Raw genomic sequence first — 26,374 nt, 5'->3', positions numbered from 1 at the left:
CGGTACTCCATCTAAGATACACACAAATACTGACCAACTAATCTGCTTCCAAATGTGACATGCAAACTCTAGAAGGACTCGGGTTTCCAGAAGTGGATAAATGTTTTTAATAAGTATATTTATAATATTGAATTTATTCTATTTGTTCACTAAGAAAAGCTTCTGTGTTCTTTTACTATTGTGACTGTGGGAAGTTTAAGTACATAAATCATCCTAACAAAGCCTCACTGATGCACTGATATACTGGCTTCCACTTTATTTTTTGAGTTTCACTGAAGGGAGAATAATTGAATATTTTATATGCATCATTTTGATTATTATTATTATTAATTTTTTTTACATATCCAAATTTCTCATTTGTGTGTATTTTGCTTAGTAATCATTTTTGGGAGCCAGTATTTTTCTCCAAGCATAAATTGACATGGTGATCATTAAGAGCATCTAACTTATTCGTGTGTACTGCAATTTATTTCTTGAACTTCCGAGCTTCTTGTTTTTTCCTCATATTTAGTAATAAATATTTCATTGTGCAACCAAAATGTGATGGGAAATCTTGTATGCCAATTAGTACCATTATTATGTAATCTGTAGTCAACTCAGAATAATTGGAACCCTACAAGTGAATGGGCAACTGACTGCAAAATATTATCACATGATTATTATTAATATAACACAAATTAATGATATACCAAAACAGAGTATAAACTGATGTATGCAAAATGTCATTGTCAAGTGACTAAATTTGTGTGTTTTTTTTTTTTTTTTGTCTTTGTATTATTTCATGAATGGCCTCAATAATACACACACACACACACACACACACACACACACACACACACACACACACACACACACACACACACACACACACACACACACACACACACACACTGTTTAAAATAATGCAAACAAAATCCTCTTCATGAATGGTTTATAACAAGATTTGTCACTGATACATAGCAGCACCGATGCTACTAACATTGTAACACCACTATTTACTGCCGAAGTACAATATTGAACAAATAGAAACCAATAAAAATTATTACAAACACTATCATGAAAATAAAAAAAAAATCATTCATTTGGGTCCTATAAGGATACACATCTGGTATCTTAACCTGTAACAGTTTACATAATCATGTCTCCAGTTCAGTTAAATAGAAATCTGCTTGGCTACAAAATAATGCAGTAAATTGAAGCGGATTTAACATTGTGGCATGTCATTATAGACTCATATAATGAAATTTACAGCCCTCTAAAGCAACGGCAGTAACATTACTTAATCCTATTAACAATTGCCATTTGTAGCAGTCACACTTTTTCAGGCATTTCTGCATCTGTTCTTGCTATTGATAAAAGCACCGAAGCTGTAGCGGGAATTTAGTATATAAGAATTTTTTTTTAGAGAATATAAAAAGTTTGTTCTTTCTGTATTCATTACCATTGTTTTCCTTTTGAAAATTGCTGGATGCTTTTAACTTGAAAAATAAAAAAAAATCTACATTCTATTTAAGTGCAGTCATTTCCTTTGCATTGTCATGACAGACCTCAATGTTTGGATGCACAATGTCAGAAAATGATGGAGCAGGATCACTCAAAATAATTTTCCAATTTTCTAGACTGATGTTGGTTTGTAGAATGTGGATGCTTTGGATCTAAGAGCTGTCCGCGATCAAGTATTGGAAAGCCACAAGCTAAACTGCTAAGAACAAATCTGGCTTTACATATACGGATACAAGTGCAAAGGTAATTATGTAAACTATGGCAGTGCCATATTCATCATACCATTGGTTACAGGGTTAGCTCTTTTCTTGCTACCTGAACTTGTCTTTTTGGCTAAGAAAGTTGATCATTATTAAATATGAATCCAGGTGTCCTGAAATTGTTTTTGTTTGCATAATGATACATACAGACAATTGACAAAAACATCAACTACCTCACTAAAATACTGGGTAACAAAGATAAAAATACTACAGTAGCTACATTACAACAGCTTCAATCGGCCTTTGTTTTGAAGATGGTGTTGCAGAGAGCAGCCTAACATCTGTGCGAAATCTCTCAGATGTTCTGCTGGGTTAAACTCTAGTGATTGTGAAGGCCAAAACATATGATTTACATTATTTTTATCCTTATCAAAGCATTCAATGAGACCATGTGTCCTTTGAATAAAAGCATTTTCATGCTGGAAGAGAAAACTCTTCACATCAGGATAGGAATGTTTCATCTTAGGATAAAGGTGGTCAGTCAGGAGAACATTGTATTTATTTGCAGTGACCCTTTTCTCTGCATGGCCAAGTGGATTTCAACCAAGCCACCAGAGCCACAGTTTTTTTTTCTTTTGATTTGTCATGCGTCTCTCTGTTTCCTATATGATATTAAACGGTGTGTATATGATTTTGTTTCATGTTGTCAGCTGGTGTAACACAATATTTCTCATTGTGCGATTTGTGTGTATTTGGCAGACGTTACCCTGTTGGCTTACCAATTAATTACATTTTCAACACCAAAAAAAGGCATAATATATGTGCACAAAAACTCAGAAGCAGTAACTAGTACAGGCACATAATGGTGTTTAGAGTAGAGGGTAATTCCTTTGGGGCAGGGGCGTAGGGGTGGGGTTTGTCATTTTAAATTTGACAGTGCAGGAGTGACACATGTCACACTTTTATTAAAGCTGCAATTTAAACAAAGTCACAGTGGAAAAGTCTTTTAAATTGTCCCTTTAACAGTATCAAGAAGCATATGCTCGGTTTATGCATAAAAAGAAAAGGCTCAGAAAAAACACAATAAATGCACTGAGTTTTGCAAAACAACTAAATACAAGTAGGACTCCTAGGAATGCTTACCTGTAAGACCCTTAATTTCAAAAATCAATGCATTTTAAGGCTTCATACAGCGGATTTGGTCCAGTTCTTTGAGTCACCAGGTCCAGATTGATGTCCTTGAGATGCATGGCTGCGTTGGGTAAAAACATCTTGGTTCAGTCTGTCTTCACTATGCTTAGGTCACTTTTAAGCACTAGCAAGAGAATGATAAACATTTCATTTCTCAATTAAATGTAAAAAAATATATAAATATATATCAGCATTAAATAAAACAAGACTGCATCATAAAGGCAAACATAAATATGTTGCACCACAGCTATATTTATGTGTAGTGTGCACTGCAGAAAATACAGACAAATTTTGTAGTGATCATTACAGACTTGTGCAATCACAATGCCAAACTATCTCTAGTCGGTATCTCTCAACCTCCCGCACCAACTCAGGCTCCTTCGCCCCCAGCGAGTTGACATTCCATGTCCCTAGAGCCAGATTCCGTGTCCACATTGCACCAGCCCCTTACGGTTCCTCCTGCAGGTGGTGGGCCCACAGGAGATCGGCCCCACATCGCTCCTTCGGGCTGAGCACGGCCGGGCCCCGTGGGGTAAGACACGGCCACCGGGCGCTTGCATGCAAGCCCCAACCCCAGGCCCGGCTCCAGGGTGGGGCCCCGGTTGTGCCATACAGGGCAACGACATGGACCTTGTTTTATTTTTCCTCATAAGGGGTTTTGACAAAACCATTTTAGCCTACTTTATTTTTTGTGATATATTGACAATTTCAGATTTAAAAGCGATGGATCTCAGGAAACACACAAATGCTATATAATGGATGAGGCCATCTAAGAGGGACGGTTCTGTTTGCCTCATTAAATGTATTTAATTCAAATGTGCACTTCGGTTCCACATGATAGCACAGTTAGAACGGTTTGTTTTTGCACCTTCCACATGATTTGATCATGCATTTTCAAGGCCCTGAATAGAACTGAACACTGAGCTTGTACCCAAACTGAGGTTCAAACCCACGTCCCTGGCATTCTGTAGCTGTGACATTACCACTGCATTATTCTACCACATAGCTGAAACTGTTAAAACTACTGTTAAAACTACTGAAACTGTTAAAACTGCGTATAATGCCAACACCCTCAGTTGTTTTACATTCATACTGCATGAATTGATCATGTTCACTCCAGATGATTTAGTCTAGAAGTCACATTTTAATGAAAAACTATACGTAATGTAAACGTATCATGAGGTATATTTAAAATGTCATAAATCTATCCAAACACATATTCCTTTTTTTCTGAGAAATTTTCATGTTTTATTAAAAGTCCTTATTTTATTAAGCCATTACAGCTTATAATGTAGTAAAGGTTGTGTTTGCCCAAAAATGTGTGTCTGGGAAAACCAGTTAGAAGAATTTGGCTTTACCATTTTGTCTGAGCTCCACAGGCCCCTCCATGACCGACTGTGCCCACTGCTGAGAGCTGTAGGTTTCTGGTGCATCAGAGTGCTCCTCGTGCACAATGGCCACAGTGGAGTGGGGCAGACGTGAGCTGTGCATGATGTGGGCATCGAGCATCTCCAGGAGCAGGTCATACAGAGGCACAACCTTCTTTATCTTCATGCAGTGCAGATGGTCCATACCTTTATTACTGCATCAAGAGATTAATTAATTAACTGATTGATTGATTGATTAAACAGATCAATTAAAGATACTGAAGACCTCAGTAGAAGACAATAAAGAACATAAAAAACAGACAACTGAAGGAGCTTAATTAATTTGTGTGATATATATATATATATATATATATATATATATATATATATATATACATACATATATATACATACACACACACACACACACACATGTATACATATATATATATATATATATATATATATATATATATATATATAAAAATATATATATTTTTTTAATTTAATTGAATTTTATTTATTCATCTGTAAATGATTGCTGGTCAACGAAGCAAATTCATTACAATAAAAACCAAACAGTTTAATTATAATGTTCCATAATATTAATAATATTATAACTAATCAGTGATTTCACAGACAGTTTATGCATTACTCATACACCATTTAGATACTCTTTACCTGACATGACGTATGTGTGAGAGCAGCATGAGCAGGTGAGCCAGACGTGTAGAGCGCTGCTGAAAGTTCAAGCCCATCTTCGAGATGGCCCAGACCAGAGCATCCGTCACAGAGTCCAGCATCTGCATTAGTTTGGTCCTGCTCTGAGGTTCATCATCTGCCTCAGCTGAACTCAGACACATGTCTGCAATAGCACACAGTCACCCAGCACATTACTTCACAAGTCACAAAAGCTAAACTATTGATTCTGAACAGATGTTAAGGCTTTTTGTTGGGTGAATTGCAATTGATCTTCTGGTAAGAGAAGGAGACAAACCAAAATTTATAGAAAAGAAATATACAGACCTGCTGACAGACTTAATACTACACCAGCACTCATTAATAGTGCAGTTTTAAATGAAATGGATATATGTGCTGAAAGAAAGCATGACTCCCCAAAATAAGTATTTTGTTCCTTTTAGACATTTATAGTGTAAGCAATACTCTTAATAAACCTTACCAACACTCCCATCAGGGTAGAAAAACACAATGAACTTTGCTTTATTGTAGGGGCATGAAAGAGTGCCAGATTTAAAAATACAATGTGTGCAAACTCAAACACACACCAAAATAAGAAACACACACACAAACAAACAACCAAATCCTTAGGGGAAATTGCAAATAGATGTGTATTTAAGAGTGCATAGCAGCTTTCACACAAGAAGACTTACTAGAGTTAAGGAGGATCATGGCCTTGAGACAGACATACTCCTCTCTCTGTAACTTCAGCTCTCTGAATCGGGACGTGGCAGCCAGCAACATGTCAAAGATTTCCACAAAGCCCTGCACGCAGCTGCTCTCGTCCCTGTGAAACAACATAAGCTTCCAAATAAGGCTGTGATTCTGATTAATTTTGATATTTGTTGATCTGTGAAAGTTAATGAACTGAACATCATAGAAACAAAAGCCTAGGTCTCAAATAAATTGTCCTAAAAAGCTTTATTGAATTACACCACAAACTATTTATACATAAAAATGATTTGTGATTTGAATGTTAAAAGAACATTTTAAAAGAAGATCACATATTATATATAAAGAGATATAGCTGGAAAAATGAAGAATGACCACTGACCACCAACTTTCCCACTAGCTGTTGAGAATATATATATATTTTTAAGACACACTTTAATATACAGTATTTGTGATGAATTAAGATTTCTTCTTTTGGCATTTTTGCTTGGAAGCACAGTTTTGTGCCTTTATATCCTACCATAATGCAGCTTCTTCAAATTATTGATAAAATCTTTTTTAAATCATCTAGTGATATTTATTCAGAAGTAAGTCTTGTAATTAAGGGCACAACCATTAAAAATTATCTGCTATATTAGACTGGATTTGACCAGATTTTATTTTTCTGAGTATTAGAATCATACCTTGTTAAGCTTAGTTTGTTTACAGAGTGAATCAAACAAAACATAATGAAAGCTAGTGTGTGACTGTAGGATGAAGAACTGAATAACCTCAGGACTCTAAATAACCAGGCAAAAAACGACTAGAGCAGGGCACAGAATACCATAAACTCATATTACTCTAGGAGGCTCTATGTAAAAAAAACCCTTCTGTCCAAAGACTGAAAAATAAAGACTTTACCCTGTAACAACAAGACATGACTCACAGGACATTCTGTTCACATTCATAGAATTCAATAGAGCAGAACTCAATTTAGATGCAATTAAGCTTATTAATTGTAAACTTATTGAGTTGAAAGACTGTTGTCTGTTGTTTTTTGATTTCTCATTTCTCATCAAGTAAACACATGAGTATTAAACACCCATGTAATACTGTGAAAATGTGTGTCTGAGAGTGTGTGTGTGTGTGTGTGTGTGTGCGCACATCTGCATGGATATGTATGTGTTTGTGTGTGTGTGTGTAAGCATGTACTGTATGTTTGTGTGGTAATGTGTGTGTATATGTGTATTGTAAATGCATGTATGTTTGTGTATTTATGTGTTTGTGTGTGCATGTTTTTGTATATGTGTGTGCATGCATGTACAGTGTGCTTGTGTGTTTGTGTGTAAGTGTATATATACTGTATGTGTGTGCATGCATTTTTGTTTGTGTTTATGTACGTGTGTGCATGATTTTGTGTGTATATGTGTGCATGCATGTATGTTTGTGTGTGTGTGTGCTGTCATGTATGTTTGTGTGTTTATGTGTGTGTTTATATGTGTGTGCAGGCATGCATGTTTGCGATGTTTGTGTGTGTGTATGTGTGTGCAGGCATGAATGTTTGAGTGTTTATTTATATATATATATATATATATATATATATATATATATATATATATATATATATATATATATATATATATTTATTTTTATATATATATATATATATATATATATATATATATATATATATATATATATATATATATATATATATATATATGTGTGTGTGTGTGTGTGTGTGTGTGTGCAGGCGTGTGTACATGTATATGAGTGTATGCGTGTGCAGGCATGTATGTTTGTGTGTGTATCTGTGTGTGCAGGAATGTATGTTTGTGTGTGTACCTGTGTGTGTGTGTATCTGTGTGCAGGCATGAATGTTTGTGTGTTTGTGTGTGTAGGAATGCATGTTTGTGTGTGTATCTGTGTGCAGGCATGAATGTTTGTGTGTTTATGTGTGTGTGTATCTGGCATGAATGTTTATATGTGTGTGTGTCTATCGGTGTGTGTGAACTGTTTCACCCACTGCCTGTGACCTGCCTTTGCTATGACCTTCAACCATGTCACTGTTTGACAACCAGATAAATATTGATTTTAATCCAGGAGAATAGGGTTTACTGTCTGACAGTAAATGATTGGCTATAGAAAAAGCTAGACCAGCTCTTGTATCATGCAGCAAATTTTTAACAGATGGATATAAATGTAAATTTCGGTGCATGAATAACTGTACCTGCTTAAGATAAGATCTGGGGAGAAGATAAGCTTTCCAGGATGATTAACAGACCTCCACATCAGCCCCAACATCAGGACCTCTAACCAGCAACACTCCAACAGGTGCACCTGGTTGAAAAGGCTGAGCTCCACAAAACCTGCAGACAATAATTTTAATAACTAGAATGTACATTTCCTGAAGAAAATGTGAATGATGCTTGCACGTGACATCAGTTCCCCTCATTGGGCTGAGTGTGTTGATATATGACATGTCCATGTCCGAGTTATAAACCTCCAAAATGTATAATGGAAGTCTATGGGAGAAAAAAAGCCAATTTGAGCTTCCGTACTGGGAATTCTGGAATTCCGATCGCTTATAAAAGTCATAGCGCACCTGTCCTCAATGAGCCGGTCGATTTGACACCTCATTCATGGGTCTAGGACAAAAGCTGCGGGACAAGTTACGTGCCTAAGTTTTGTCCGGCACAATAACAAGAATGTTGCTTTGCAAGCACCATTAATTAAGCAAAAGCCGCGCCTGCATAAAGCACAAACCGAAAAAGTACACAACAAAGGTGCATTAGCTAAGATTTGTCTTTAACTTTTCAAAATTGTTCTTTAACAGTTAGGTGGTTTTTACATTTGAACTTCTCCCCCAAGCTCAAGAAGATCCACCCCATGATTTGATACTGACAGGAGGATATTTTGAGTGACCATAATATAATAAGGCCTCTGATTGATCTATTGCTTTTTTGTTTCTACAGAACCTCTGGTTTAATGGTAAGCAATAAATAAAAAAAATAATGTATTGCCCCTTTAACGGAGTATAATGTTAAATTTTTTATGTGAGTATAATGCATTTAAATTTGATCTGAGTATATGGCATGCCGAAAAGTGAAAGTAGATATTATTATATTCAGTGTTGTAGAATTTCTATTATATAAATACTATAATGCTAAGAAGACTAGAATGTTCTCCTAACACACCATAATAAGCATACTGTATATCATAATGTTGATATAATTAACTACCAAGATGTAACTAACAATCCTCTGCTCCAGATTCACACTTCAGCTTTAGCACAATGATTATAGCAAAACTAAATGCGGCACAATGAGACCAAGCAATAACAATGGCACCTCACACAATAAATCATCACACCTACTGGTTCCTCAAATGGCACCCAGCCCTAAAAAAAAACCCACCTCCACTGCAGCAAAATATAAGTGCACTGGAGCTGAGCAGAACTGGCAAGGTGTAGAGATACAATAAAGATAGCATTTAATCAAAGAAAATCACCTGCTGGGAAATTTGTGAGGGAAAAAAGAAAACCTTAGAAAATGATAGAATATGGTCAATTCAGTTGCTTTGTTTCTGAGCTTTAATGGACCTGAACCGAGGGAGGAAGAAACAGCTGGATTGCTGTAGAGAAAAAGGTGTACACTGTTTTACTGCCTGCTGAGATGCTTTTCAATTTACAAATCAGCAATAATAGGATTCCTCACACAGACAAGCACTATTTATTTAACAGAAATCTATAATATTACAGTATGTGGCTGTCATACAAGTCAGGTAATGAACTAAAAAGGAAAAAAGGAAACTGATGTTTTTTGTAATACAGTAATACAAATATGCGTTTCATTGTCACATAAACATTTCACACAAACACTGAGACACACCTGGGATCTTCTTGGCCCAGCTGATCATGTGGACAAGCTCTTTGTCAGCCAAGTTGGTGAGTGACATCATGACATTGGCCTCAGTAAATGGCTTTTTCATATCGTTCATAAGATAGATTTCTGGTGGCTCTGCTTCCATGATGCGAGCTATCAGTTCCTCTGGGCTCAGTGCAGCATTAAAAACTTCCTTTACCCTGTTCACTGGGGCTGATTTCCGCTCTGGTTGTCTCTGACTGCTGGCTAAAGCCCTGGCAGGAGATCGTGCCACTCTCCTCTGCTGTGAGCCTCCACGATTATAGCTGCCACGATCCCGACGCATACCTACATAAGACATGATTAGCTTTTTACTTTTTTACTAACACCACAGGACAGGATACATTTTTTTTTCTGAACATTTGTTGTTTTGTTCTGAGCAACCATATTGGAAGCCCTATAATCAATTAATCCCACTAACAATAATTTCAAGGTAAAATAAACCTCCACCAAAGTGAAGCTACTTTCAAATGACCTGCGTCATTTAATAGAGCGTTAACAGATTGTGTTGTGAATGTAAACATTATAAGAAAAGCTTGCCCTGAAACAATTTATCTGTTTATTAATAATTAATATATTAATAAAGTCCGAGCTGTGATTGCCTCAGAATGTCAGCCGACGAGTTTGCATTTTCAATATTAGATTTTAGCAAATATGATACTATTAGCAGTGAATATTATGAAAATACATATGGGGAAAGTATATAAATAAGGAAAAATTTAATAGGTAATTTTAAAAACATGTAATTGTTTTAAACATGTAACTGAAAGAAAAGAGCCAATGAGCTAGTATGTTACTAGCAAATCTTTTTTATGTAGCTTAATTTCTTACATTAGAAATTAAGCACAGGCTGGATAGTGACTAATTCAAGAAATGATAAAAAGCTTTTGTAAATAAATTGTGCTCTCTTGACTTTACCCACAGTAAATACTTACTAAGCAACAGAAAAAAACGAGGCTCTTAAAGGACTAAAGAAAAACAGCCTTTAGAATTAATAATGATTTCAAACATGAGAATTTTATATTGATGTCAGTGCCTTAGGTGACACATGTACAGGCTTCATTTAAATGAGTAAAAATTAGGGTTGTAAAAGGGCAGAAAGTTTCCGGTAAATTTCCGCAAACTTTCCACGGGAACTTAATCTGGAGAATTTTGGAAATATTCGATATTGGAAACTTTACAGGAATTTATGGGAATTAATTAAATTATTTGGAAATATAGGGAAATTTATATAAACTATATCATATACAAACATAAATAAACATTTTGTTTGGTCATAAGCAGACATGCACAATATTCCCGTTAATTCCCATATATTCCCGTTAATTCCCATGGAAAGTTTCCAGCCTTGAAAATTCCTGGAATTTTGCAACCCTAGTAAAAATTAATCCTGGCAGAAAATGTCATTGTCCTTCAGCTAAGCAGCAAATTTATCTCTATAGAAAAACAAATTGCAATTTTCAGTGGCACTAATGAGCTAATTTATTATTTTTTTAGTCATGAGAAAGTCTGTTCAAATATTGACCTCTGACTGCATGTTTATGATACAGTATGTTCTGTCCAGACACAAAGAAAAACAGAAAAAAAATATAAGACAAGAAAATGCTAAACTCTCTCTGTGTGCGTGCGTGCGTGTGTGTGTGTGTGTGTGCGTGCGTGTGTGTGTGTGTGTGTGTGTGTGTGTGTGTGTGTGTGTAAATGATATTACCATACCACTAGTTATCAGATTACTCCATAATAACACAGCATGACATGATGACTGACAAAGTCCAAACCAAGGGTATAAAACAAAGTCCATATTAAAACTTGGCAAAGCATGCTAGGATTTAGCATCATATGAGACAATTTAAAAAAAAAAGAATGAAAGCGTGAAATTCAAATCAACATTTACCACATTTCATCATGCCCACTTCATAACACTTGCGAAGTCGACAGGCCTGGCAGCTCTTGCGCCGGTTCTTATCAATGGTGCATTGGTTGGTTGCTGGACAGATGTAGTCGTTATGTCCTAATCAAGAGACAGGACACATGTGAGCAGTTGTGTTCATAGCTTACGTACTCAGTGAATTCACAATAAGTGAAATTCACAAGAAAAGCAAGGCTTATGTTCCTTACTGATAAAGTCTGTGAATGTGACAATTGAACCAACAGATGAAAACTGATGGAAGCCATCTCAAATAAACCACTAAATATCAATGTTGATGGTCACAGTCTGTGACTGGCTTTAGTGAGAGTCCACAGAGAGAACAGATTTGAAAACAAACAAAAAACAGAATAGGATGGCTTCCAATTAAACTCTTAAGGGGGAACATTGTGCTGTGCTCCTGAAGCCCTTGAGGCTGGAAACCACCTTACTTTTAGGACCTGGAGGGCTGATTTAATGAATTAGGATGAATAAGGTCAAAATGTGTATTAGGGCAATAAGATTAAGTGTTTGTCTGTGAACACCTAGCTATTAATAGTTTTAAAATACATTTCTTGTTTGAGCTAGCCAACCTTTACAATACCAAACCCAAAGTGAATAAAAGAGAAATCTGTAACTAAAAAAAAGCATGTAATAATGTGCGAGTCCAGATACCTGGACCAGTCAATTACAAAACGCCTTTAAGGACTTGTTACCTTGGATGCTCCTTTTAAAGAAGGCTTTGCACCCCTCACAGGACCAAACGCCGTAGTGGTAGCCAGAGGCGTAGTCACTGCAGACAGCACAATAATGCATGTCTGTTTTGCTCTCTGTACAACTGAAGCTTTCCTCACCATCCACTGACCGTTTCCCCATAGGTTTGCTGGAGTAGAGGGAAAAAAAATTTAAACACTGCTGTATTACTATTTTATCCCTAAAATAATCAGCTTGGGTCTGAAGGTATCATTTATGGTTTGAAAGGTACTGTCAGAGATTTTGCCAGAAGTTAGCATTTTGAATCAACATGCCTTAAATTCAAGTACTGGTGGTGCACATTGTGAGACTTTTGTCTAAATTTCAAAGCTCAAAGAGTTTTTTCCTCTGAAAATATATATTCTATTGTAAGCAGATGGTTTGTGTTAAGAACTAACAAAATATTAGACGTTTTATTACTACTAAATCTATGCTACAAACGGAGTAAATGCTGGGTAGACACATGATTTGAACTCACACCTGTGTAAACACACACCTGTCATCAGGAGGATTAGCAATGAAGGGAAGTTGTTTTATGTGTCCAATATTTTAATCTCCTAATAATTTGTACAAACACAGGATAATATGGAGATTTATTAAAAAATATTTTTAAAATTTAAAGAGATGCCTTGACTTGCATTGCTTAACAAGAGGGTTAAATGGTGATGAAGAGACATACCTGTTTTCATTAGCTGTGTAATTGCGGGATGTGAGCTCCTGCCAGGTGCCGTTGCTCGGCTGGTTTTGCTGGCAATGTGATTGTTGGCGATGCAGTGCCAGAGGTGCCATGTGACTCTGAGAGGGCCAGAAGATGGTGGGGCTGAGTGACTGATGCACTGAGGGGCAATCAGGAATTGGAGGCCCACTGTAGCTGAGCAGGGTGGGGCTATAGAAAGGCAGGGTGGAGAACTCATGCCCAATGTCTGCATAGGGTGAAGGTATGCAGATGGGATGACTCTCCATTGTCATGGTTGGGGACGAGGAGGAGGAGGAATTAATTCGGGTGTAGCCTCCAGCTCGGCTGGAATTGACCTCCTGAAGCTGCAGCAGTGGGGCGTCTCTCTCAGGAGACTCTGACATTTCTAAGTGTTTTTAAATGTTATTAAATAATCAAGCCTTCAGAAAGCTGGAGTCAAGGAGCAAAGTCAGCCATTATGCACCATTATAGTAGAGATGAAGGTCCCAAAAAACTGCACTTGTGTGATGGTAGAATTTCAGCAAAAACAGCTTTTGAGCAGGTTGCAGAGTTAACAGATCATCAGTGCAGAACTGCATGAGCAGTAATTATCTGGGAATCAATGCAGACTATTGCATTTTCTTCAGGACATCTTTCACATCACCTACAATGCATGAAATTGTTACATAAGCTGAATACAACATCTTAGGAATTATAATAATTTATTTAATTCAAAATGAGAATTCTGACAAAAATATCAGAAAAAATATTTTTATATCGGAATATAACAGAACATGTTACATAGTATTCTGTATTCATAGTATTAAAAATCTTAGCATATATCTGTATCATGGTTGTATTATATCCATACAATATCCAGAATGTTAATGCACACATATTAAGCAAATACAATTACAGGAAAATCCTCACCATGAATTTATTTTAACAAGAAACACAATCAAGCTGAATATCAACAGAGTGCAAAGTAGAATTGTAGAAAAGTGTTGATTTGCTATTTAAGCATATGTTAAGAGACATATGAATGACTGTGCAGCCAGAATCTTTAGACTGGAAATAACAAGATCTGAAAGCAGAATTATTGGAACATCTTCCAAAGTGGGGAAATGGGGGGAAGGTGAATAAGTAATGCTGCTGTATATACTACATGCTTATTTTATCTTTTGGCTTTTTGTCTCGCATTGATCACAGGTCTATGTGGACCACAGGACCTGTGTTTTGCATTCCTGCTAGTTATAATAAATAGCTAGTAAAAGCTATAAAGTTAGATGTGACTAATCATGCATGCACTTTATTATTACTATAACTACTACTACTACTAGATTTAGATCAGACAGTACAAATGAAACCCCTAAAAGACACAAAGAACCGAACATCCAAGCAAACAGTTATCAACTTATCAGTTATTAACAGTTATGAGAACCATTGACAGTATAGTGCTTATAGAACAGGTTGTTTGTCAGAGACTACAGTTTATCCCACCAGGACTTATTCATATAAACAGAATACATAATAATAAGCCAGAGCAGGAGACCAAACATGAGTAAATCTGTAGCTTGGACATTATTTAATAAGTGACAGTAAACAGTGAAGTTAATAACTTCTATATTTGTTATTTAATCTTTTTTCGTGCATAGGTTTAAAAAGCTGTATAAATTGTGTGAATCTAGTCTGCAATGATAGAATAACGTGACACTGTCAGATGTAGGTAGTGAGGCTGTTAATTTAGCTCAAAATTGCAAGGACTTCATGTTTGCTTACTTTTCTGTTCCTCAGAGACATGACTCGAGCAGTGCCCCCAATTAAACCAGAATAAGTAATAATCAGTGCTTTCTCTGTCAACATAGATAACATAATTAGAATCGAGTACAAACTGAAAATATATCTCAAAGTGTGTTCAATATTCCTCATGGTGTGCTGTGAATTCTAGCATCTAGATGCACTTTACTGCCTCAATAAAGTAAAAATTAAATTACATAGTGCCCCATTGTGCTGTTACATAGCAGTTTTAGAGATCCTGGAACCAACGTAACAGCAAATTTTCACATACAGGCTTCACCAGCTCAACCAAAAGTGACCTAAACTGTCTGTCCCAAAGACTTTTGAACCCGTACCAAAGCGCAGAGACACAGTTGGCCAAATTACATCTAGTATTCAGTGCAGCTGGAAACTTTTATATTTAAACAAATCGCATAGCGAGATAGTCACTAAAAGGAATTTCCCGATAACTGCATCAAGAAAGTATTAAGTAAGTGAGTCTTGACATGCAGCACACATGATAAAATCTAAAAATTGTATGTCTTTGTGAGCCTGCAAAAATTGTTACAGTTTAAATATGTGGTTACACTATAATTAAAGCATCTGCAGTTTCACAACAAACCATTTGTGCCTGAATGATTACAGTACTGTGTAAGTTAAAAGCGGGATCAGATGAGGACACGCAATGCTACTGTAAATATGACACACTGCTTCTTCAGTGAAATTGCTTGCAATTACTTGAATATTATACTTTTCAGTAAAATCAATACACGCTGTGAGAGAAATAGATGGTGTGAGCATTTAGGACCTGTGTAGAATGTCAGCTGCACCATGCATTATTTATGGCTGGGATAAATGTAAAATGTGAAAATAGGATGATCAAGGGTTTATTTTCCACTGGTTTAAAACAGCTATTGGCAACCATTTTACCATTCCCCATAAACTCTCATACAGTACACATAAGATACAACCCATAAACAGAACTAAAAGCACTCGACTGACTCAAATGAACCATATAGACACAAAAAGAACTGAACAAAAATTATATTTAGGCCAAGATAAAGTTGAGAGAGAGAGAGAGAGAGAGAGAGAGAGAGAGAGAGAGAGAAAGAGAGAGAGAGAGAGAGAGAGAGAGAGAGAGAAAGGACTCTGGCCAGTGGTGCATACCAGAAACAAAAAACCCAAGGCCATTGGTGTAATCCCCCACTCCAGCTTCCCTCACTCCCTTCTCCTAGGCGGAAAAAGGATAAGGGAGAGGCAACGAGGGAAACCATGCCCTGAAGAGGAGGATTGGGAACCAGGACCACAGCACTTCCAGGCCTGATGAGAAGTTTATACACTCCAAAAACATGGGATATATATATATATATATATATATATATATATATATATATATATATATATATATATATATATATATATATATATATATGAATGTGTGTGTGTGTGTGTGTGTGTGTGTGTGTGTGTGTGTTATATGTATAGTTTCAGGATGTATCACTTTATTCCACTCAGCAATGTATGAAAACAAAATTCACTATATCTGAAATTAGCAACTTCCCTATCACATTTTCATTGATGTAGGCTCTGGCATTATTCCGAATTATAGAATGCAGGTTGCACTTAAAACTCAAAGCAGCTACAAAAAGCATCTGAAGCATATGGTTCATTCAGTGGCTGGAAACAAATTTGTATTTCCCATGCAATTTTCTGCTGTTTAGAAAAATCCCCTATTAAAATGATCAAATTACTGAATCACTAGGATGCACTTTATATTACTACCACTCTGACAGTTAATACAGTATACACTGTTCACTCAGTCTTTTAAGTTGTTGTACAATTAGCAAAAGTACGACTATGTCTAAAATGTGTTACTTGTGTTGGACAGTATGGTCAAGGCATACAGCAATAGCCACAGTCTATAAACATTGTTTAAAAATGTCTATGGAAGTAATGAAATAAAAATGTATTGTGGCCTTTCCTTATGTAAGAATGGTAAAAATAATACACCAAAAAAAATAATTTTAGCTTTCTGTTAGGGTTAAGACATCTGTTGAACTGGAGGATATTCATACAGTAATTACTGGAAGGTATGTTAGACTACCTTCTAGACTACTAGAAACCTGATGGGCCTAAAGCAGTTGATCTTCAGGCTACCTCGCAAAAGTGACTCAAATAACTCCAAGTCAAATGTGACTCAAATGACTCCAAGGCAAATGGATTATTCTCAATATTCTGAACAACACAGGAAAAAACTGCCATAAATCCAACTGAAATGCAGTGATATTAATAATGCTCTAACACAAGGTGTTTAAGAGTTTGCATGCAAGCATTTCACTGTGAGTTTGTTTATTAAATCCAGTAATCCAATGTACAGCACAAACACTACACCTGAAATGAATATCAACCCACCTGATTTATTTATTATGCACATTACACACACTTAGTAATCCTTTATTCTTATTTATTACCATGCACCAATCATCAGAATGACACAAAAACATTATGCAACTATTAAACCATGCACCAGATTATTAAAGACTTGAACTTCCAAATCCTATTCCAAACAGATACTAACTGAGATTTGCATAAAGATTAAAAAATATTAAAACTTGTAAGCATATGCATGGTAATAATCCTCCTACCTGCAGTCTCGTGCACCGGATTCTCCGAAATACGGTCTTTAAATAGGAAGTTACTGATGCTTTCCCAACACGGACTTGTTGCTTCTATCCGTGTTACCGCCTTGCGTCATTGTCAATGGCTACATTACATTCAGTGCTTCAGGGTCTAGATACTTTATTGAGTTGAGTGCTGTTCGGTGCTGCTCTCAGCCAACTCGCGCGTGCACACATTACACGCGCATACTTATCTGACCGGCGCTCACGTCATCAACCGTAGCCTTTTATCCAATCAGCTTCAAGCTTCAAGCTTCCATGTCAACGATTAACTGACGATAAACATTTTGCTCCTCAGTTAGCATCAGCCGTAGGGGAGTCAGGAAACAAACAAATAAACGATAAATTACAAATAAAAGAGGGAGAGAGAGATTTGTATATCATAAGAAATATTTACGAATTGTTCCACTGTGACTGATTTGAGCCTTACATTCAGTCTTACAGGCTGTGGGAATCTGACAGGAATTTGGACACCATTACAGTCTGCATTACAAACACAAATTACACATATTGATTTGTTAGTTCTGTACTTTCATTAAGCATCAGATATTCTGATATTTCTGGGATATTAGGGAGGGATATTTTAATGATAGTTGAAACCATCACACCCATATTTTGCCACACAGAAGCAAACAATTGTCTAGGATGTCTTTGTTTCAGAATCATAAGAATTTCCTTAATTTAATGAAGACTGAAAGATGTTCTAGCATGACAACTGATGTCTGATGAACTGATGACCAACATGATGAACTGGAGTGATGTCTCTGCCCCATGCTTCCTAATCCAATATAATGCCAAACATCACCAAAACACCTGTGTCTCAGTGACCAAGTACCTTTAGCCACTCTTCAAAATGTAGACGAAAGTCTTTTCAGAAGAGAGGAGACACAAAAACTAATTTTATTTCGAATTTGGATGATACTAATTTGTTCAACTTCAAGGAACTGCTTTACCCTGGTCAGTGATCCACACAAAGCAAAATATATTAGACTGGTATCTTTTCCAGGGCACTAAGCAAACACACACACACACACACACACACACACACACACACACACACACACACACACACACACACACACACACACACACACACACACACACACCAACAGTAGATCATCGTCTAAGTGTCCCGGTTATTTATCACTAAATTTAAATATAATGTTAGTCTCACCTTAGGTAAACATTTCATTGCACATTGTTAGGAACAGTCTTTTTTTTAATGGTCCAGATCAAAAGCTGTTCATTCATTCATTTTTCATTTTCTACCGCTTATCCGAACTTCTCGGGTCACGGGGAGCCTGTGCCTATCTCAGGCGTCATAGGGCATCAAGGCAGGATAAGCTGTTCATTATAATGTCAAATCACAGGTTCTGTTACATTTTGACAACGCAGTTTGACCAAATTTAGTATATGTTACCATGCTTTCTGGGACAATTTGATATATTCATAATTTTTGAACTGCTTTATCCTGGTCAGTGTCATGACAGATCTGGAGCCTATCCCGGGAATACTGGGCAGGACTACACTCATAGAACTCCAGTCCATTGCAGGGCACCATGCATACACATTCCCACACTCGTTCCTAGGGGCAACTTGGTGTGGTCAGTCAACATTCGATCAGGTGTTGGGAGGTGGAAGGAAACCTGGGAACCTCATGGAAACTCACACATACACACAACTTGGCATTTAACCTAATAGAGGCTCACTTGAGTAACTGCAAAGTTTGATCTCTTTGATTAATTTCTTTGTAGATCCAACAGAAAAATGTAACACATAGTAGAAACTTCCTGTGATATTACATTCCAATTTTTGTCATGTTTCCATTTTCTTGTAAATTGTGCCTTTGAATTCATGACCTTGTTTTTTACTTGGATGCCAAGCTGGAAATTGCCTTGTTATCCTAAAGCTAAAAACAAAAGCAATAAGACACACTCAAGAGTGCAAATGGAGGCTAAACAATAAAATTAACCAAAGCAGCAGTCTATAATTGTGTTGGCTTCTCTACAGCTCCAGCTCTTAACACCGTAGGGCTGATTTGAGCAGGTAAATGGCTGCAAATTGTGTGCCTTATGCTTAAAGATGCACTGTAGTGGCTCAGTAAATGCAGCTGGGCAGAGTACACACCACAGGAGAGCCATAGTTAAAGCAATGGCAGAGAGGAGCTGCTGGATCCCTCATCACTCTGGCATTGAAGGCGTCCAATAAGTAGACACCTACCTGCTGAGATGATTACTCTTGTTAGCTGTTTAGCTTCCAGGTCCTGTGCTTTTAGAGCTCAGCAAATAGACCATTGGTGATGGCCACCAACTTTTCTAACCATGGAGGCCACGCTTCTAAATGTTATGAATTAGACAAGATGTGATTATTGCAGAGACTTCTTTGTTCTGACAGAGAACTGATGTAGATACCAGATATTGTGAAAAATAGTGAACAAAGTAAATTTTTTTAATTTGTGTACAGGGCTACTGAAAAAGTATTTGTAAAGAAATGGTCAATTTTTATTACATGCTATGGGATTGCAGTCTTTACGATACATAAAATGGCATAGGTGTTTATGGTGTGAGATTTTATATGATCTTACTACTGCAGTTTGGTTTCCTATATATTTTAAGAATCAAACTATCAGGTCTTTTGACTCTAAACACAAAACAATATGTATGTATAAACAGTCAGGTACATAAGTATGTGGTCATTGACAAAGGTATTGATCATTTTTAAAATTACCTATTTAATTCAAATCAAAAATGTTTTTTAAATTTGGTCAATCACAGCAAAAGATGACTAAAAAAATCCAGGTTAAAATAACCCTTCAAATTTCCCAAATCAAGACTTTTTTTCAGTATTTAGGTATTTGTCAACTATAAAGAGAAGACATATCCATAGTAAATACAAATGGTTTACAACAAAATATAAACCACTGGTAAAGCTCATATATAGGATGACAAGCCTAGAGTGTGCCAAAAACATGCTATGGATAATGAGACAAAGAACAACTTAGAATAACATATTCATTATTTAAGTTCAACTCCAGTATTCAGTAGTAGACAGATAAAATAATGTTGTCAATGTTCAAATATTTATGGACATTATACACATACCTTGCTTAAATTTCCAGTGTGTGTTGAGTTTATAAGTGACATCAAATTGCTGACTCAAGGACCAAAAGCAAAAAAACAAAACAAAACAAAAAAAAACAACTAGAGGCTTCCCTAAACAATAGTGCAATGCACGTGCCAGATAAACCCTATACCATTAGTGACTTCCCTCTCTCACTTCTACAAAGTGGCCTGTTGACCTGCAGGGACATAGTAGGTCAGAAAAATTGGCAGTACTGCTTCAGACACTTTGTTTTACTGTATGTCCATTTGCTAGCATCCAAAGCCTTGGTTTGGTTTATGAAAATGACATTGACCCCTTCCGCTTACTTAAAAACACTTCTTCTGTGGAAGCCATCAGTTCTTCTTTCACTGTGCCAGCTGTTTCCGGTTCTGTGGGCACACATGGCTTGTGGAGAGCGGGACATGTGAAGAGAAGAATGGCTGAAGTTGCTAAAGTGACCTATACTGGCTCTCTTCAAAGATCTTCTGCTCCTAATTACTAAATTCTACTCTTAATTCATAATATTTAGTTATATTGTATGACTGAATTTCAATCACTATTCTGCAACCATGATGAATATATAAAGAAAGATTAGATTACATTTATGCCATTTGGCAGACTCCCTTATTTAGATCCACTTTTTTTTATCTCATTATTACACAACTGAGCAACTGAGGAACAAGGACTTTGCTCAGGGGCTCAGCAGTGTCAGCTTGGTGGACCTGGGATTCAAACTCACAACCTCCCAACACCTTATGCTACCACACCCCCTAGGATCTTTGTGATTAGTGATATGGTGTCTTCTTCTGTCGCCTAAGGTTTGACACATTTAGAATTGAAAAAATTCATAAAAGAATTTATTGCAGATGTAACTATGAATTTTAAATCAGTGCGCTTAAAGATGCTCAGTGGCATATTGAAAATTATCTCCACTAGAGATTGAGGAAAAAGAATCATATAGAGCTAGAGGACAAATTGAGCAGGTGCACTTTATTTAAGAACAGTGCTCATAGGGTTACATAACCAACTTACATACACCTACATTTACTGTATAAAGGATTATTCCAGTATGCAATAGTTTTACATAACACATATATGACATGAATATTTGCCATCATGTGACAAACATTTATTAGCATAGAGCTGTGTAATAGGGTGCACTGAGCTGCAAAGCCGCTCGTCATAATTAATTTATTAAGTTCAGAATGTGTCATAACTAGGCTTTATGTTAGCGAATCTGTCACCTGTCTCAAAAGCTGACTACTGTTCAACAAAACTGACAGTCTGAGTCTGCTGATGCTTACTGGTGTTTGTTAGTATTGCTTAGTATTGAACTGTTATGATTGTTATGAACAACTTATGATTATTATTATATGAACACCTATGATTTACAGAATTATTAGTGACTTGATTAAAACATGACTAATAATAAAATATCCGGTACATAACCTTCCCCTCCGAAATTGTTCATGAGATGAGGCCAGGGGACGTCAGACAGTGAGTGAATAAAAGAAGATGAAAAGATCACAAAAAAGAAAATGAGAAATGGGGTTAGTTTTGTGTAACAATCCAAGCTCCAGCTTCAACTAGCTAGTTTACTCGAAGAAGCCAGGAGGATTTATTGTTGTGCCGTGCTTTGCATTCTGTGCTGGTACACTCTGTTATGTGGGAGTGGAGCTCTCATTGCAAAAGCAATTAAAACAACCCACCAATCCCTTTCCAAAAAAATTCATAAATAAACGGAATACAAGCTGCAATTTCTCAGAGTTGCTCTTTCCTGCTTCTCACTAACATCAATCATGTACTTTGAATGTAGCAGAAAAATGCAGCAAATAGTTTTGTAACCACAATCAAACAGAAGACCTGAGGTCATGGTTCTCTCAGCTCATAAACTCCCAGTGTCTCCCACCTGGGCTGGATTATTAGTTGCTCTACAAGCAGGTGTTTATCTGCTCCAATATTCCAAATGTAATTGAAAATAAATAGGATTTTGTAAAAAGACATTTTTTTTTACAAATAAGGCTTGTACATGATCCTCTACTGATACTAAAGGCTTGTGATATGGTTTCCAATAAGCAAACAGGTGAACAGTATATCATAATTATCCAGGAAAAATATAAAAATTCTTGTCATGTCCCAATTTCATCATAAAGCAAAAACATAATTAAAAGCCGTTTGCTAATAAGCCGGTACAACAGATGGAATGATAATAATAAAATGGCCTCAATGCAAGTTATAAACGAAGGTGCAGAGTGCAGCTGGAGAACTTATTAAAATGAACAAAGTGCTAAAAAATATAAGGCACTGCTTTTAAAGTATCCATCAAGAGCATTTAATCTAGCCTGGTGACTTTGTGTGTGTGTACTGCAAAAGGAAATTCAATGAAAAGGAACAGCAGTGAATTGTCAGAGTAGCCTGTATTTCCATGATTTTGTTTTACTGCAGTTTGACAGATTAAGGGCCTGTAAAAAAGGCCTTATTGATGGTCTGGCAATGGTTGAGGCCTTTGAAGTGATCTGTCAGCTGATATTCAACTTACTATGGGTGCACAGGAGACAGAAGTTCACCAAATCTCTCAAGTCAAGTATATTAGCCCCTAGAACAAACATATCCAAGCTGGACAGTGCCAAAGACATTGACTAAAGCATTACTCGTCATTGCTATTACATAAAGTGACAAAATTCATTGATTGCTAGTAATATGGAAGAATATTTACCTAAATCAACATTCCAAAGAATACTATAGGGCATAGAGACAACAATAAATGAGGAACCTTATGAGTAATTTTGTCAAATTGTAGTTTATTCATTAATTAATTCGTCTTCATTAAATAATGTTTTAACTGTTGAAATTAAGTTAAGATTGATGATCTTTTTATTTGAAAAGTATTACTGATGTAAACTATTTCTTGTTCTTCTTCTTTTTCTTCTTTTTCTTCTTCTTCTTCTTCTTCTTCTTCTTATTATTATTATTATTATTATTATCATTTTTATTATTCTTATAAGTACTAGTAGCTTTAGGCTTAAGTAGAACAAGACTTAAAGGAATTACACACTTTAGCATGAAAAGTCCCTGTAAGTTTTTATCTGACAATAGAATTATATTTCTTAAATATAATCAATCTTAGACCTTATATGTATTACTTGCTGAAATGTATGCATTACAAAAAAAGACATTTTCTACTGTAATAACTCTTTAACTATAAACAGCTATAAACAGTTGATCCCTTACTAGCTGTCCTGTTTTCTCTCTCTTTAAAATATTTCCTAAACAAAAGCCTCTGGAAAGATTACAGAGAAAGTAAAATGTCTAAAAACATAACGGAAACAGACATTGGAAATTTCCAAAATAAATGACTCCTCAGACAAAGCTTAACCATATGAACAATCTGATTTGATTTTATCTGGCACATTCACCTTACAATTTCCTGTGTAGGCTGTTACTATAGAAACAATAATGTATTAGAATGAGCACATTAACTCAGACCTGTGATTTGTCTTGCAGCCAGAGGTACTCGAAACAGGAATACAAAAGCACTCTGGTATAAAACTGATGAATAGAGGGTCATACAGTACTAAGCAATTCATTCTAACATGATGCTATTCAAATGGAATTCAAGAATAAAATGCAACAGAAACCCAAATGAAATGCATCATCATTACTATTGCATTCATACTGGATAACTAATGATAAAAAACAAAACAAAACATGTTGTTGATGTGGGACTCTCCATCAGCTATAATTCAGATTAGTGCACATTCAATAACCTTAATGAAAACCATAGTCATATCCTAATCATTTGTTGGCTGCAGTGGACTACTGTGATTTCAAACAATTTGCACTTACATGTGTGATGCAGCAGCTCCCTCTTTCGTTCCCTCTGCTAAAAATTTCCACAAAGGAAAATATTAGTTTGTTTGTGCTGAACTGTCGGACTTCAGGGATTTTAGACTGCATGTATGGGATACTGTTTAAAAACTAGACTTACTGTAAGCATTTTAAATTGTTAAAATTTTGCTGTTTGTGAAATTCATAAGTACCTAAGCGTGTCTAAATATTAAACTTAATTTTACTTGCAAAAATATAAAGACTTGAGCTATCAGTTTTATTATTATTACTATAGTAATAATAATAATAATAATAATAATAATAATAATAATAATAATAATAATAATAATAATAATATATTTATAAACTTGAGTTTACTTGCAAAAATATAAAAAAGACTTAAGCTATCAGTTTAATTTGTATTATTATTATTATTATTATTATTATTATTATTATTAGTAGTAGTAGTAGTAGTAGTAGTAGTAGTAGTAGTAGTAGTAGTAGTAGTAGTAGTATATAGTATATAGTATATAGTATATAGTATATATATTATTCTGTATTATCTGGTATGAACAGAAGAGGGCAACATTTCTCTACAAATAAGGATATTCGCGAGCTGAATTCATTTACAGCCTGAGTTGCAAATCTGGGGCACATTTCATCTGGGAGTAACTGTAGAGAACAGAAGAAATATTAGATAACAATATTAAATAAAGTTTTCAAGTAAATTGCTCTCTCTCTCTCTCTCTCTCTCTCTCTCTCTCTCTCTCTCTCTCTCTCTCTCTCACACACACACACACACACACACACACACACACACACACACACACACACACACACACACACACACACACACACACACACACACACACACACACACACACACACACACTTTTCTTGTAAGGACATTCCATTGGCATGATTATTAATGCAGCTAATTGATGCTATGCCCATACCTAAGTCTAACCCTTACCAAAAGGAAACATAGAGGGTACATTTGGTACCCACCAAGAAACCTACAAACAGAGACACACACAAACACTGGCATATTGCCTGTGTAATCTGCCTGGTATCTATATCTGCTGGAAGGTGTGAGTCTTTCCTCATAGAATGTGTCTGACTAACCGCTGCCCCTGCCAGTGAGAATATCTACTTAGTGCGTGACAGCAGCTGAGTTGCTAAGAAAAGACAAGCCTCTTTTTTGAAACACGGCTGTAGGGGGTTTGTCTTTCGTGTAGAGACAAACTAGGCTTACATGAAGGCAAAGGTGTGCCAATAGGGTGCCTTCAAACCCAAGACAAGCCCGGCACGTGTCAGTTTAACCACAGGAGCTGCACCCATGTAAGACTGGGAGTGTTTAAGTTTCAAAGGAGAACAGAGCCTCTGACTTTCAAAACTGTCCACAGACTCTCCATTATATTTGACATAATAATGTGAAACATTTATGTTCCCTCTGGGTGGGATCAAAGCTTGCTGAAGGATTGCCTTAAGATCCCCTTTGACATAAAAGTTCAAACTGATGATGTCAGAAGACTGAATAATAAGCAGAGGAGCCATGGTTTGGATGACACCCATCTTGCTTGTGCTTTTCCAGGATTCATAAGACAGGATAAATTGACGAAGAAGGAGTTCAGATGGAAAAATAGGGGTTCACTTAAGGTGCTTATGCCATGACATCTATGGACCCCTTAGTGCCACCCAAACTAGAAACCATAGTCAATGTGGCAATCAAGAAAGCAGCTCACCGCATGCCAGGGTGCACCATAAGCAACAAGTTTGGATTTGGATTGGAGGACACCGGATTGCTTTACCTGGAGGCTGGAGCTGACACACCGCAGGCTCTTAATCTGAACTGGCTGGCACTGTACCCTAGCTCCGCTTGACACCGTAAAAGTGCAGACTCTTGAAGGCAAGAACTTCAGAGTTTGTAAAATAATGTGGTGCTTTACTCTCTGCATGTAAGATAAGCATTTTAAAATCAAGTTAACAGTCATCAACATGGAAAATTTTTATTGATGTGGTTCAATAACCATGAGCAATATACAGATTTGGAAAATATTTAAGAAATTGTATTTCATTATTATA

General features: G+C 36.2%; 1 protein-coding gene across 3 annotated transcripts; it reads right to left on the bottom strand.

The window, feature by feature from the left end:
- Positions 1-920: 920 nt before the first annotated feature.
- Positions 921-17,556, bottom strand: esr2a (estrogen receptor 2a). Of its 3 annotated transcripts, none has more exons than XM_047801873.1 (10): positions 17,327-17,556; positions 12,909-13,569; positions 12,193-12,359; positions 11,465-11,581; positions 9,541-9,861; positions 7,881-8,019; positions 5,653-5,786; positions 4,943-5,126; positions 4,253-4,476; positions 921-2,955 (listed from the first exon to the last, which is right to left on the bottom strand). In XM_047801873.1, the coding sequence occupies exons 2-10, from the start codon at positions 13,307-13,309 to the stop codon at positions 2,864-2,866; spliced, it is 1,779 nt and encodes a 592-aa protein (XP_047657829.1). In that variant the 5' UTR covers positions 13,310-13,569; positions 17,327-17,556; the 3' UTR covers positions 921-2,863. The 3 variants fall into 3 exon arrangements, with proteins under 3 accessions (XP_047657829.1, XP_027005384.1, XP_047657830.1); XM_027149583.2 differs by having other exon boundaries at positions 921-3,018; positions 17,327-17,554; XM_047801874.1 differs by lacking the exon at positions 17,327-17,556 and adding an exon at positions 14,685-15,230.
- Positions 17,557-26,374: the final 8,818 nt, after the last annotated feature.

The sequence above is a fragment of the Tachysurus fulvidraco genome, chromosome 16 (assembly GCF_022655615.1).
Source record: "Tachysurus fulvidraco isolate hzauxx_2018 chromosome 16, HZAU_PFXX_2.0, whole genome shotgun sequence".
Taxonomy (NCBI): Eukaryota; Metazoa; Chordata; class Actinopteri; order Siluriformes; family Bagridae; genus Tachysurus; species Tachysurus fulvidraco.
The sequence above is the reverse complement of the archived record's forward strand: the minus strand, read 5'-3'. Positions and strand labels throughout refer to the sequence as shown.

Excerpts from the sequence above, each read along its gene's own strand:
- esr2a (XM_047801873.1), bottom strand. The coding sequence starts at position 13,309 with ATGTCAGAGTCTCCTGAGAGAGACGCCCCACTGCTGCAGCTTCAGGAG. Across the intron at positions 5,787-7,880 it reads CCAGATCTTATCTTAAGCAG|GGACGAGAGCAGCTGCGTGC; the intron begins GTACAGTTATTC and ends GTTGTTTCACAG. Across the intron at positions 4,477-4,942 it reads TCACACATACGTCATGTCAG|TAATAAAGGTATGGACCATC; the intron begins GTAAAGAGTATC and ends CTCTTGATGCAG.